Raw genomic sequence first — 14824 nt, 5'->3', positions numbered from 1 at the left:
ATGCTGCTAACATCTATGTTAAGGAGAAGGCAAGGCAAGCTAAGCTCCAGAAATAGCTTTCATAACATTGATGTTTTCCTCTCTCTTTGCCTCAATTTCCTTATCTGTAATATGGGACAATAATATTTGTATGCTTCACAGGGTTATTGTGTGGATAAACTATTTCATATTTGTGACCTGCTCAGATCCTATGAGTGTGATAGAAAAAGCCTATGATGATGAGTGTGATAGAAAAAGCCTATAAAGAATTATACTGATGATATACATCTAGCAGAGAAAGGGATAATATGGTCCAATGGCGGGAGGTTGGAGACAGACAAATACATCCTCTGCATATGCTCTAGAATGCCACTGAAATAAATATTGTACATGTGTTACCATTTAGTGTTAATACATTAGTGCTTTTAACACATTTGTGCAAATAGGTGTTTTTAATGTATTTTTGAAACAGTAGTTTCCTGTTTGTTTTGTATGTTGCAGGAGCGAAGATCAAATAGTGGAGGAATCTAACATTTTTCTGTTTAAAATGAAAGTTTAATCTGGAGATCAATAAAAGGATTCTTGTTTTCTACAACAGTTGCCATAAATGCTAAAATATTTGTATACCAACCCTATGTATTAAAACATTTTAGTGACAAACTCTCAACACTGAGAGATATTAAATGACAGATATTTCCCATTGTTTAACAGTGCTCATATAATCTATTGATTTGACTTCTAACTTGTTAACAATGTTAAATAGTTAAATAGTTTTGTCTTTGCATTTCCAGCTGTGAATAGCATGTTTCAGCTCTCTGGATTGAATTGGGCTAATGACTTGCTATCCTACATTTCAAACAGCTCTTTCTCAACAGGAAACATTGAACCCTTCTATTTCCTTTGTTTTAGGATGGCAAGTTTATTTTCTTTTATTGCAGTTCTTTTGATATTTAGGTGGATGCAACCAGGCCTCAACTTCCTTTATTGAAAATCAGTGGCATATACATATATCTGCGTACCTTAACTTTGGGTCTTTTCTAAGATCCAAGAAACTAGTATCAAAGCATATATAAAGAAAATTACTTTTATTAGTCAGTAATAGAAGTAATATATATAAAATACCATTGAGTTCTCCTTCCCATTGAGAGCAGTTTTTTAGTAATTTTTATTCTTGTGATAAAACTGAGCAGGGAGGGGATAGAACTACAGGTTTTTACAAGTGCTGCCTTAGTATGAGGCAAAGTATATTTAAAAAACATTACATGTTTTGTCAATACAAATCTGGAATGAGGGTATGCCAGAAGGTTCTGCTAAAGGGCTTTGTGGTGGGAAGGATACAGAGGACTAAACTATGAAACAATAAATTGGTATTTAGATGGTGTGGGAGAGATACAGTTATGTAGCTTAACCAAAAACAAGGACATCTTTACCATGCTGTCAGTGCAAGGCTTATAGTTGTCTCTCATTTCTAAGTCATAGTTAAATTCACATACATAGGCTTATGTGACTTCAGACGACAACATTTTCAGACAGCTTGCACATACTAAAAACTAGTGGAGTGTGGATTTATGTTAACTTAGTTTCCAGTAAGTATAAACATTTAATGTTAGTGCATGAACAAAAGTTGTGCACAAGTTGTGTGTTGGATTCAGTTAATGCTTATCCTCTTGATTGGAATTAGCATATGTTTGCATTACACTCTTCATAAAAGTAGTACACTGGTTGTTGTTTACTCCTAATGTTCTAGTTGCCATATGAGCAGTCCTTGGTGTTGTAATACTGGTTTGGGGCAAATTGTCACCTTCTGGAGTTTTGAATATTGAAGTAGTACATTTGTTTGTAGGTCACTGTTAACTTAGTATTTTTTGAGTAACTGTAAGAGAAAATTGACAACTTGTAACAGAAAGAGGATTGTCCAGTGACTATGGCTCTAATGTGGGACTTGGGAGACACAGATTCCGTTTCCTATTCTGTCACGGACTTTAAAATGTGATAATAGTATTTCCCTACCTCACAGGAGTTTTATAAGGATAAATATACTAAAGATTATGAATCATTCAGATACTACTGTTACAGGGGGGCCATATTAGTACCTATATAGAAAAATTACGTGTGTATACACCAGGGGTCAGCAACCTTTCAGAAGTGGTGTGCTGAGTCTTCATTTATTCACTGTAACTTAAGGTTTTGCGTGCCAGTAATACATTTTAACATTTTTAGAAGGTATCTTTCTATAAGTTTATAATATATAACTAAACTATTGTATGTAAAGTAAATAAGGTTTTAAAATGTTTAAGAAGCTTCATTTAAAATTAAAATGCAGAGCCCCTGAACTGGTGGCCAGGGCCCAGACAGTGTGAGTGCTGCTGAAAATCAGTTTGCATGGTGTCTTTGACACACATGCTATAGGTTGCCTACCCTTGGTATACACTGATCTCTTGGGATGTTGAAAGAGATTTGCTGGCCTTTCAGTTGGGTCAGATGTTGCTTTCAGCTTCATTTGTTAAAAACCCGAAATGTATCTATACGTTGTTTCTGAAAGTACTGGTGAAAACAGTTTATAAAATTGTATTTAAAACCACTGTATGGAAATATTGTTTACAACCCAAACACATTACCATTGAGCTAGTTCATGACAACTTAACAGAAGAGTCAGTTTAACTTTTACTGTCCAGATTGAGAGAACTACAAAGAGTAAACAGTATAAACCGATTTAGATTTTTTAAAAAATTATTTACATTTCCCTTTAGGCATGGTTAATAACAAACAAGTAGGGACATCTTTAATGTGAGTGTCCCTTAAAGGAAGGTACATTGGGGGTCTTGAGAGATTGGCAATTTCCCTGTTTAACACTGAGCTGTGATTAAAAAATCACATGGAGGTGAAGGTGCACCTGTAAATAAAAAGAATCTACCAGAGAGATCAAGGAACTTAGGATTGTAAGCGGCAGGAGTGGCAGTGGCAGTTATGTTAACGTCAAAGAAAATGCCAAAAATTTGCTCACCTGCGCTCTGTGTACTTTTAGGGTGTATATTTGCTGCTGCCTTTTTTTTTTTTTAAGTGGCAATGTACTTTTTAATACCAGCTGTTTCCACTGATCTTAGTGTTAAAGGGTATGTCAGTGCATTGTACTGGAATAGTGTTTTATGTAAAGTTACGTAAACAAAGCAAACTTTTATAATGTGAAGCTGTTATTTCATGTCTGGGTCCTGATACCTACACAGATCACTTGAGTTCACTTTCATTATTCATGTTGGCAAAACCCCATTAATGGAATTACTACCTCATAATTCCAAAATGTTTTCCTGTTTTATCTTAATATCTGTCTGTATTTATTTATTATGTGATACATTTTATAGTGTATCTTAGTCATAGCATTCTTTGTTGCTGAAATGTTTTTTAGGATTCCAGTGAAAAAGACTCTTAAGAGGTGACTGATTTTTGATCAAAGGGGAAAAAATGTTAAAAATCTTACAATGTGTAAAGTGTTGCTGTTTGGATTTTTATTTCATATATAATTTGACTTTTTAAGAAAACTGAAGGGAGAGCAGGAATTGGGGGAGGGGGAAGACCTGACTCCAGTTAGCCTCAGTACTTAGTCTGCTAGCTACAGGTGGGGGAAAAAAATCTTTGCACTCACTCCCTCAGAGATGCACATTCTACATTTTAAAGGAATAACATGTCTGTGTACTATTGCTTATTTTAACATGATCAGATTTTAATAACATTTTAATAAATGTATCTTATAGGTAGCTACAGCTAGTCACATAGAAATATTTTCCTACTATATTGTTTAGTACATTTCACTTGCATGTGTCAAATATTTGGTCAGCTATAGTGCTGATTGAATACTGCAAAAAAAGTATATGAATTAATGTATCTATCAGTGAAGAAATTGGTCAAATAACATTTGTCCACCATGACTTACTACATGTCTCCTACTTTCTTTCCTCCTTTGGCTTCACTCTACTTTTTTTTTCTTTCTAATAATAGATCACAATGTATATCTTCCTGGGTTTTTTCTAATGTCTCCGAACTTCTCTCCTCCCTTATTGTGCGCTCTCCATTTTTCTACAGGGTTTCACTCTGTCTCAGGGGTTCTCAAACTGGGGGTTGGGACCCCCTCAGGGGTCACAAGCTCATTACATGGGGGGGTCACAAGTTGTCACCCTCCACCCCAAACCCCGCTTGCCTCCAGCATTTATAATGGTGTTAAATATATTAAACAGTATATTTAACTTTTGGGGTGGGGGTTGCACTCAGAGGCTTGCAATGTGGAAGGGGTCACCAGTAAAAAAAAAAAAAAAAGTTTGATACCCACTGCTCTATCTTTTCCCCGTATTTTCTTTTCTCCTCTCCCCCAATTTATATATACGCATTTCACATCTTCGTGTATCTCATCAATTTAGTCTTCACCATTGCATAAGGAAGGCTTAGACACTTTTGTCAGGCATTTGTTAGAGGTCTAAACCTAGCAGTCATAAATAGATATGAAAGATGGTGGAGACTGTCTAAGGGGTAATGCCCAGGGTGAGAAACCAACCCCACATTTGTGACTGGAATTGGAGCAGTTGCTGGGATTCTTAGCAGGATGCTGTAAGTGTTCCATGTTCTACACCTTCCACCATCCTTTTGTTGTTGGTTGGTTGGCTTTTTTTTTTTTTTTAAACCCTACATAGTGAATAGATACGTTCTGTGCTGATGCTGCTGCTTATAACTTAGCTAAGTAGTCCCAGAGTGAAATTAGCAGCAGCTTAACTGGCAAGAATCAAGTCAGTGAGATTCTGGATAGTACCCGTGAAGCCTAGTCAGTTTTCACTCTGGTGCATCTTGGCAAAACAATGTGCAGGGGCATTGGAGAGTTGTCTGTCTGCAGATGTAGGAGAACAGCACTGCTTACTTTAATATTCGGAAAGTTATTTTTGCAACCATAAAGGCTATAAATGCAAACTTAAATTCAGCAGAAACTGCTGGGACTTATCCATGAAAACTTCTTATTTGCCCTGGATGAGTGGATTGTCTTGAGGGCCAATGTGACTTTTGGTGGTATTTAGGAATATACATTTGATGTAAAAAGCTGACCATGGTTCATGACATATTGTACAAGTTTGTAGAGTGTGTCCTTAAATTTTTAATGTTTCCATCTCTTCTTTGATTTCCCAATGGGAAAGCTATGATGTTCCTTCTCTTTTAGGGGTTGTTATTGTCTTCAATGTTTTTCTTTTCATGATAGTTTACGGAGACTGACTTGGCATGAAAGTAAAGCTGGCAGTGAATCTGTGCATGAAGCTTGAAAATCACATATATCTGGAGCATTACACGTCAGTTGGGAAGGCTGGAAATTGTCAACAAAAACAAAAGTTAAATATACTAAAATTAGAAGTAGGATGGTATTTGTACATATGACATCTCCATTCCTAACTCAAAAGAAAATAAAAATTTAGTATTGTTAGAGATAGTAAGTAAGGTGACCTGCTCAGCCTTTCCTTTCACCCATTTTATAACTTATAAAAGCCATGTCTGAAGACTCCTGGAGTGCCGTAAGAAGTGGTCGAAAATCAAGGAGCTGGTTCATGGCAAATTTTGGTGTAAGGCAAGGCAGCATAGCATCACTGCCACTTTCGTCAGGTTCTTAAACTAGTCATTGTCATTCTTAGATGAGTTGGAGAATACGATGTCAGATGATCTAGAGTTAAGATCCTTAGCTTATGCAGATGACGTTGTACAACTGGCAGATGCATTTGAATAAATGATGATAATCTTTGCCATCCTGGAAAACTGGTAGACTTGGGACTTAAAATAAATCCCAAGAAGATGAAGTGGTTGAATCTTGAAAAAGGGACAATAGCTAGTGTTGCACTGCAGCAGCAGTGAAGCTATAGACCAATTAGAATCTTGTGTGTACCTAGGAAGTTTTATCCAGCCTTGATTTAACCATCAACACGAATTTAAAAGCATATGTGCCTTAGCCACAAGTCCTGTATAGAAACTATTAAAATTCTGTACTGATAAAAGCACTGTTTGTTTGGTACCAGAGTGAAAATGTATCAAAGCAGTGTACTAACAGGATTACTCTGTGGTCTGGAAGCTGCCGCATTAAAGGAAACAGACATTAGAAGACTGGAGCTGAGAGATGTCTAGAACAGGGGTAGGCAATCTTTGGCACACGAGCTGATATTCAGTGGCACTTGCAGTGCCCGGGTCCTGGCCACCGGTCCGGGGGGCTTTGCATTTTAATTTAATTTTAAATGAAGCTTCTTAAACATTTTAAAACCTTATTTACTTTATATACAACAATAGTTTAGTTACATATTATAGACTTATAGAAAGAGACCTTATAAAAATGTTAAAAATGTATTACTGCATGCAAAACAAATTAGAGTGACTAAATGAAGACTCGGCACAGCACTTCTGAAAGGTTGCCGACCCCTGGTCTAGAAGATGGCAGGTGTAAAGTGGAATGATTTTAAAACAAATGAAGTTAGAGCAGAATGTGAAATTAGGGTACAGGATTGGCTTAATCGAGACTCTTAGAATGGTAGAAACACTGTAGACGATAAATGGAAGATAGACTGCAAACACAACCAAAGTCCATTTGACAGAGCCTGACCATCAACTAAATGGCAAGATGTATGCAGTGACATGACTAGGCTGGGCATAATGGAGGAACAAGCCATAGACAGGAATGAATGGTGATGCTGTGCTGTGTCTGCAAGGATGCTCTTGAATGAAAAGAAGACTCTCTAAGATCGCTGAACCTTTTTAAAAAACCAAAACCAACACTTTTAAACAGAGATGAGACATAGGAAAGACTGAGAAATTTGACAGCAAAGAAATGCAGTTCTTTCTAACACAGAAAAGTCAGGCATGCTATGCGTGTGTTACCATTTGTTCTGTATAGAATTTATTAATTTTTCAGTGATTAATTTACATACTAAACCTACTTTAATTTTGAGATGTTCAGGTTTGTGAACGTCTTGATAGTTTTATGAACCTCTTAATCTCCAAATAGTTCATAGGCATTCTGCTGTGTTAAAGTTCTGCACTACACTAAAGCAGGCTATTCTAATTGGCTTCCCTGCTCATATATTTCCTCACATTTACATACTTGAGTCTTGAAATCTGCAGCTTTAGTACATGATTGCTTATTAAAAAGTTGCAATCCCAAGTTTGTTTTAAAAAATGGATGTGTGCATACCCTTAGTTAAAGTTGTCTAATTGTATTGGTTCTCTTTTTGTGACATTCAGTAGTCAGTTTTTAAACAGAAATTTCACCCAGTTGATGATAGTCATGCTTGGGGAACTTGAATTGTCCAGGATTCTCAATTGCATGTTCCTGCTTTTGGGTGCTGTCTTGTGTCCCTCCAGAATATGTGTTGGAGATGGTGGTTTATGGAAGAATTGGATTAACAAGGAGATTTCAAACATGCATCATGTTTTTGGTTTTTTTTAACGATTCAGATGTCAGAAAATAATTTCCTGCTGTGCATATATAATATTTAGTGGTGTTTGTATTGTATGAGACAACTTTAACATCTCTTAACATGTGGATTGTGCTCTAGGCTAAAATTCTGGTTCTGTTCAAAGAATCTAGTGATGTAGATTTAAGGAAGGGAAACGGGGGAAGACAAATCGATACTTATAGACTTTAAGGTCAGAAGGGGCCATTATGATCATCTAGTCTTACCTCCTGCACAATGCAGCCCACAGAATCTCATCCATCCACTCCTGTAACAACCCCTTAACCTATGTTTTGAGTTATTGAAGTCCTCAAATCGTGGTTTAAAGACCTCAAGGTGCAGAGAATCCTCCAGCAAGTGACCCGTGCCCCATGCTGCAGAGGAAGGCGAAAAATCTCTAGGGCCTATGCATTTAACTGTGATTTTTTTTTTTAATTTTATTTTATTTTTTAAATGTGGCATATTCAATTCAAATTCTATATGTTCTGGGCCCCAGAATGTCTATTCCTCTACAGAGTTTTCAGAAACTGAATTTGGTAGCTTAGGTACATGGAGCTGCTGAGCCCTCTAACATGCCATCAGTAGAGTCAGGTTTTTCATCTCAGCCATATGAACTTACTGATTACAAATATTACCTAGGTTGTAGAGCTCTGAGTGTTCCTGCAGAGTGACGCAATTTTTTTTGGCCTTCCTGTTCTTAGCATATGGTTCCAAGAACGAATGGGAGGGGAGAAAACAGGAGCCATTTTCATGCCTCAGTGGGATGCAACTCTTAGCAACCAGTGGAAATAGAATGTCAAGCCAGGGGAAGGAATGGCAGTGCAGAAATTAGGTGCAGGGGAGAGAGGAGAGGGTAACAAGGGAACTTGTACAAGGAAAAGGATGAGGCTACCAACTGGTAGAAGAGCACAGACCAGGAGGTGAGAAAGGAACAAATAGGAAGATAAAGGGTATTAAGAGGAAAAGTAGCCAATAAGATTACCTTACTAAAAGGACAAAACTTATTCCATCAAAAAAAGCTAAAAATACATATATATGTTCTACATAAATAATTGCCAGATAGATGTTAATGAATTGGTTCCCAGGATGAGGAGAGATGGGCTGTACTATCAGTAATCCTAGAGAAAGGAAAGTGATCCAAGAGACAGTTTTTCTCTAAGTATATGGTCTTCATTATGAAAATGTTTAACAACCTTAACTTGACTGATCCAGCTTTTCTAAAGGCGGGAGTTGGGAATGGGGGGGGTCTCAGTATTAGCATACTGGAATCTGCAATATTAGCCTCAATTCTGTTAACACTGCGGTCTCCTTCCCTGTCACTGTGAAACATGTGACTGTGCTGGAAGTAAGCATCTGTAGGTGTCTTTTCAAAAACTAATTCCTTATTGGAATTCTACAGCCCATAATGTCTGCGCTCTTCACCGAGAGATGATTTGAGCATGAGAGTTTGAGCTTTAAGTAGATGCTTGTTGTTGTGCCACAGGTTTCAAGCCAAAGAGACTTTATCAGAGCCAAAATATGTACTGGGAAAAGCACAGGGTTAAAAGTGCTGCCGTATTTATTTTTTCAGGTAGTTAATTTCTTTTTGTATTAAGTCCTAAAATGTCCAGGATATACCCTGGGGTCCCACTGTCACGAGCAAGTATAGGGACTTACAGTTATATTTTGTTTGACTTTTTAAATTCTTAATAGATACAGTGCTTTCTAGTCTCTGATTTGGCTCCCCCAGAGACTGTTGATGAAATCCAAAAGTCTCTTGTATTTCAGCTCAAATCATTATATTTTAAAACTGTTTTGAAGCTTGAAAGTGGGATTTGAATGATGAAGTGCTTTAGTCGCATCACAGCTGAGTCTTCCTGCTGTGCATGCAGGCTTCCTGTGTTGTAGACAAGGTTTGGTCTCAGAGATGGACTAAAATATCTCCATTTCAAGTTTCAATTTTTACATTTGTGCTTTTTGACCTGTTGCCTAAAAAGCTAAATGATACTGTGTGTATTTCATTTTAACTCACGATACTTACACAATGTGCCTATCAGAGACCTTAGGCACTTGTTTCATAAAGGAAAATAGTCACATAAAAAGATTGGACTATTAGATGTTCCTAACCCCCAAACAAGAAAGTAATGAACCAAAGATTAAATCCAAACTTAATCAGTACCCCTTCCTGTCATGATTAGCGGGATATAATGTGTAAGTTGCAAGTTGTATCTAACTGTAATTTGAGAAGAACTATTTGCCCAAACTTTTGTTTGGTTAATATACTGTATCCGTAATCTCTGCCCTTGAGATAAGCTGACGCCATTGCCTATTGGGGAGTTTTTTTAATAAAGGTTTTAATTATTCAATCAGTAATACTTAACTGGCCTCTTCTTAAACCTTTGAGCCAAATTACATATCTCTTATTGAATGGGCCATTCAAAGAAATTTTAAATCATAATTGAAATGTTTAAATTTTGATTTAGTTGGGAATTGGTCCTGCTTTGAGCAGGGTGTTGGACTAGATGACCTCCTGAGGTCCCTTCCAACCCTGATATTCTATGTATACTTCAAACTTGATTCGGTTATTGGTGAATTGCTATAAATTTAAATGTTTAATAAATCAGCATTTATTAAAGAATTCAAGGTTTTTTGTTTTTGTTTTCAGAGGCATTTTGGTGAGACTGGAAGGATGTAGCCATCCTGTTGTTATGAAAGGTTTATGCGCAGAATGTGGCCAGGACTTGACTCAGTAAGTATTATTTAGGCTTTTTTCTAGTTATGCTGACACAAAATTAAGTTTTGGTTTGTTTTTTTTAAATGTCATTGATCTTAGATTCTCTTCTCTCCCTGTCCCTTCTAAAGTGGTGGACCTTAGCTGCTACTAGCAGCTATGAATTAAGGGTCTAAGAATAATTTGGAATCTGAAAGTATTGTACCAGCTATTGATGGAGAAATCCATGTAATTGCACTCAATATTTCATAAGCGTAAAGTTGACGCTCTGGGACAGGAAGAAAAGCCAGTACACACACACCTTTCTAGATATCACTGTACTGAGAGAGTAGAGATCAGCAAGTTCATGCCAATATTTCAGAAAGCTGAGTTTACTACTGTATTTAAAGCACTATAGAAACATGATTTCATCCTGAATGGAAAGTTGTACTACTTGAGGAGCACATCTGTCAGTGTAGAGCAACTTCTTAAATTAATAACTTCTTTCTTCCCTTTAGGTTCACATGTAACTAGTCACAAAACCCACATAAGTAAATAGTGCATATTTAGTTCAGCTGTAACTTTTAAAAGACTATGAGTGCAAAGGTTGTTAATAGTTTAGTTAATGCCTGACAAGCTGAGGTGTAAATCTATGCAGCACACTAGAATCCTGCACGTTAACTGGTTGTGTGGCAACTGCTACCGTGCACTGAAAATTCACTAGTGCAGGGCATAGAAGCAATTCTGTTCTTGCTGAATTTCATGACTAAGGCTAAGGTTTTGGCACAGGTATTTTTATTAAGAGTCACAGAATGTGGGCAATAAACAATAAAATCACAGAAATGTGCATAGGGCTGGCATTAGGGGGTAGCAAGCAGAGCAGTTTACTGGAGCTCCATGCCATAGGGGGTCCCAGGAAGCTAAGTTACAGGTGGCAGGGCTTGGGCTTCAGCCCCAGGAGGTGGGAGCTGAATTGCTGGAATTTTGAGGATGTCACAGAGGTCTCACACAATCACTGAATCTGTGATCTCCGTGACTGACTCGTAGCTTTACTCATGATTAATGCAGTCATTAAAGTGCCTTTTTATAGAAGAGTATTAATGCAGTATGTTAATTATCAAAAGATATCACTTGATAATAGTTTCATTTGAAAAGAACTGCTTCAAGATGTACTCTACAGAAAAGAATCCTTAATCTAATAACCCCTTAATCTAATAATGAGGATATAAATAAAACTATATGAGCCAGCATAAATGGCTAGGATACTGAAGTTTGAATTTCTATTCCGTGTAACGAATTTGACACTGCAGAAATCTAGTTAGTGTTCTGTATTTCAAAAAGATGTGAATAAAGGGGAGCTTGTTCTTTGTCTAGTGCAGAAATTTGCTTCCTTGATAGTTCACAGTAACAGCTGGTTATCATCTGGTTGTTGACCACATATATTTACAGTAAGTGGTCCTATGTAAGAAATGATACAATCTTGAGTGAAGTTGTGGAGACATTAAATCTGATAACTTGGTTCAGTTGCACAGAAGTGTGTGTCTTCATGATCCCACACACTGGAATGTTTAGTCCAGGTAATAGTAGTATAATTTTAATGAATTAAAGCAGGTAAATGTTAATCTTGTAAAACAAATAACTTATTTGGTAAAAGAAAATAGGCATCTAATAAAAATAACACATACAGCTGTATTGTAATGTTAAGCAAGCCTTAAATCTGTAGCTGATTCTGGTGCTAAAATGAGTGCCTCCCTAATCCTAATTATAGCATCACTGCTACTATAATTTTCTTTAGCTCCTTGTATAATAATTTTAATGTTCTCCAGATTAACCCAGTCATATTATATAGTGAATGTCACCTATGTTCCCAGTAAAGTACTGAACTGCTTTAATACATTGTCAGTTTACTTTCTGGGTTTGATTGAACTTGGGAGTGATAAATGACAATACTACAGGGAAAACTTTGTATTACGCTTGTCAGAATTACACTAGACGCAACTTTAAAGATTCACTGCTCTTTCTGATTTGAAAAATGGATGCACAGCCAGCACGTAACCATACCTTAAGTGTCTCAATCAATGGTACACGTCTCCTTGTTAAATTCATATTCATGTGCAATAAATAACCTAAAATGAGTTTTAATCTATCTTTAGAAAAGAGACTAGATATCTGTATGAATAAACTGTTGGAGGCACACTGGAATATGAACCAAAGAGATGAGGAAGGAGAGACAGAGTGATATACATTTTATAGATTGCGTGAAAGGAATAGATAATAAACTTGCATTTGATTTTGGGAGATCCATAGTATTTTCGAATACTACTTGACTCAAAAAAACGAGTCAAGCAGTTTTTTCAGACTATTTTCCCATTATGTAACATTTTGCATAATTATTTCATAACGTACCAACTAGTAGAATATTGGGTGGTGCTGCATGTCATGATGCAGTGGGATTATATGAGCTGTATGGAGAAGCTTGCACAGACCCTGTAGACCTTAGGCTTGGCTGTGTCTGCTGTAGTTCTAAAGACCCCTTGCTTACATCAGTTTAGCCTATAAAAAATGAGGAGGAAAGTAATTTTCTCGTTTTGTGGATCATCCCTTAAATTGGGTTCTAGTCTTAAAAGGTCTGCTTCCTGTGTAGGTACAGGTTTGTTTTTGTGAGACAGATTTCCTCCCCACTCTTTTTCTTTCCTTTTATGTTCTTAACTGAAGACTAAATGCTCATGGGAGAGTGAACTTAATTCTGTCTCCAGTTGCAGTAACAGATTCTGTTCTCAGTAACACCTGTGAAACATGATTGAAAACACAGGACAGGGTGAAATTTGGTCTGATGAATCTTTATTGGGTGTAGTGAGGCATGAACCAGAAATATAGGCACTTGGTATGGAGATCTCAGGATGAGGTTGCCAGGCTGGTTGTAAACTAACCCATTTTATGTAGAAGTTAAGATACTAACCTGAAACCTTGTGGTGTCACTTCTTAGTGAGTTTTCAGAGAAGAATTGCACATTGTAATCTGTCCTGTAGAAGGTACCTGTAGAGAGAAGCAAGGCGTGTACAGTAGTTCTTTACATTCTTTGTATAAAGAATCAGAATATGCAGCCATGTTGCTACTGGTATGTAATAGCATTGCCCATATTCTCAAGTATGGCGTACAAGTCATTGTGGGCTTCAGGGAGTGAGTCATCTTAAGTAACTTCAAACAGCTATTTTGGAGAAGAGAAATTTAATCTCAGGCCTTTGATTAGCACTAAGTTAATCATTCAAATTTAAATAAACTGTTTTACTGATGTCCTTTTAAATCTGTATTCAATAGTTCTAAAATGTGTGTATTAGAGCAAATGCGACAGATGTAAAACTTAATAAAAGATCACGATTAAGTTATCTTTATATTCTGTATATTCTTCTTAAGAGTTCTAGTAACAAAAGTTACAGCAAATAGTTTTACTTACATGATATTATAAGCAAGATTCATCCATTTTGTTCAGTAATTGGTGCTGTAATGATCCTCTGAAGAAGGGTGTACCATGCTGAATCAATGTATTAAACGAAATCATGATTTTTGACAGGGGCTGGTTTGACATTGCAGTTTTTAATAATTGACTACCTTCATGGATGGAAATCATTAGCACTGAAATGTACTTGACTGAAACTTTTTGATTTTCTTCCCTGTTTGATTAGGCTACAAAGCAAGAATGGAAAACAGAATGTGCCATTATCCACAGCAACTGTATCTATGGTTCATAGTGTTCCAGAACTGATGGTTAGCTCTGAGGCAAGTTGAGTCGCACTACTTTTATTCCACGGTTTTGAGATTGCATTTAGTGGGGATTCCTCAAAGAGATGTGCCTATTTAATATAAAATATTGGATTGGCCTCACTTTGAGAAGGAAGCTGAGATTTCAGTATGTATAACTAAAAACTGCAAGTCAGCTCTATAGACAAGTATTGAGTAATTAATTTTTTCTAATAGTGTTAGCTTGTACTGATGTAGATTATAGGACTACATTAACAATCACATCTGATTCTGCAGTACTTTAATGTTGGTTACTGCAAGGCTATGATGCCCTTGTGGTGGTAGCTTTGAAATCTTCTGCTTTCCATGAGGTTTTTCTGCCTTTTTTCAGAAAAAATCAATTTGGTGAAAGATTTTCACCACTTACAATAACCTCCAAAGACTGAAATATTTCTGAAACCCAGTTTTTCCACATTTCAAGGGAAGGAAAGAGAAATAATCCATTGTCTTCCGTAACATTTTAGTATCTGTGACATAAACTTTGTAGTTGAAAAGCTTGTGAGGCCTAAATATTGCAATAAAACTTCTGAGCAGTTAAGATGTTAAAATAAACAGGAATGTTCCTGTCTCACTGGCTTTTTTTGGGAAAAGGAGTTGATTATTTTAAATATAATAAAACCCCCCCTCCTATTTCCTGTTTTTTCACCATCTTTTTTCTTTTTTATACTAACTCTCCTTCTTCTTTCTGTCCTCTTCTCCTCTACTTTATTCTCTCTTTTTTCCTTCTCTTATCTCTTTCAATTTTAGAAGTTTATAAACAAATAGTTTGGGGGAAGATAAGATGCAAGAGTCTAAAAAGATGCCAGCTTTGGTCGAGCCATTCAAAGGCACAAAGGGTGGTTACAACCCAACTCCCATTTGTGCCTTTTAAAAACTCAGACTTAACTTGCATACTTAA

The 14824-nt window shown here is 36.6% G+C and overlaps 1 protein-coding gene across 6 annotated transcripts in view; it reads left to right on the top strand.

The window, feature by feature from the left end:
- CTDP1 (CTD phosphatase subunit 1) overlaps positions 1 to 14824 on the top strand; it is a 186646-nt gene that overhangs the window by 1069 nt on the left and 170753 nt on the right. For all 6 annotated transcript variants that reach the window (XR_007772778.1, XM_050941802.1, XM_050941806.1 and 3 more), the window contains exons 2-3: positions 10084 to 10167; positions 13812 to 13905. Coding sequence is in view for 5 of the 6 variants with exons in the window: in XM_050941802.1 (XP_050797759.1) it covers positions 10127 to 10167; positions 13812 to 13905 (135 nt within the window). In the remaining variant the exon portion in view is untranslated. The remainder of the gene's footprint in view (positions 1 to 10083; positions 10168 to 13811; positions 13906 to 14824) is intronic.

The sequence above is a fragment of the Gopherus flavomarginatus genome, chromosome 2 (genome assembly GCF_025201925.1).
Source record: "Gopherus flavomarginatus isolate rGopFla2 chromosome 2, rGopFla2.mat.asm, whole genome shotgun sequence".
Classification (NCBI taxonomy): Eukaryota; Metazoa; Chordata; order Testudines; family Testudinidae; genus Gopherus; species Gopherus flavomarginatus.
Note: the sequence above shows the minus strand (reverse complement) of the source record. Positions and strands in the feature narration are given on the sequence as shown.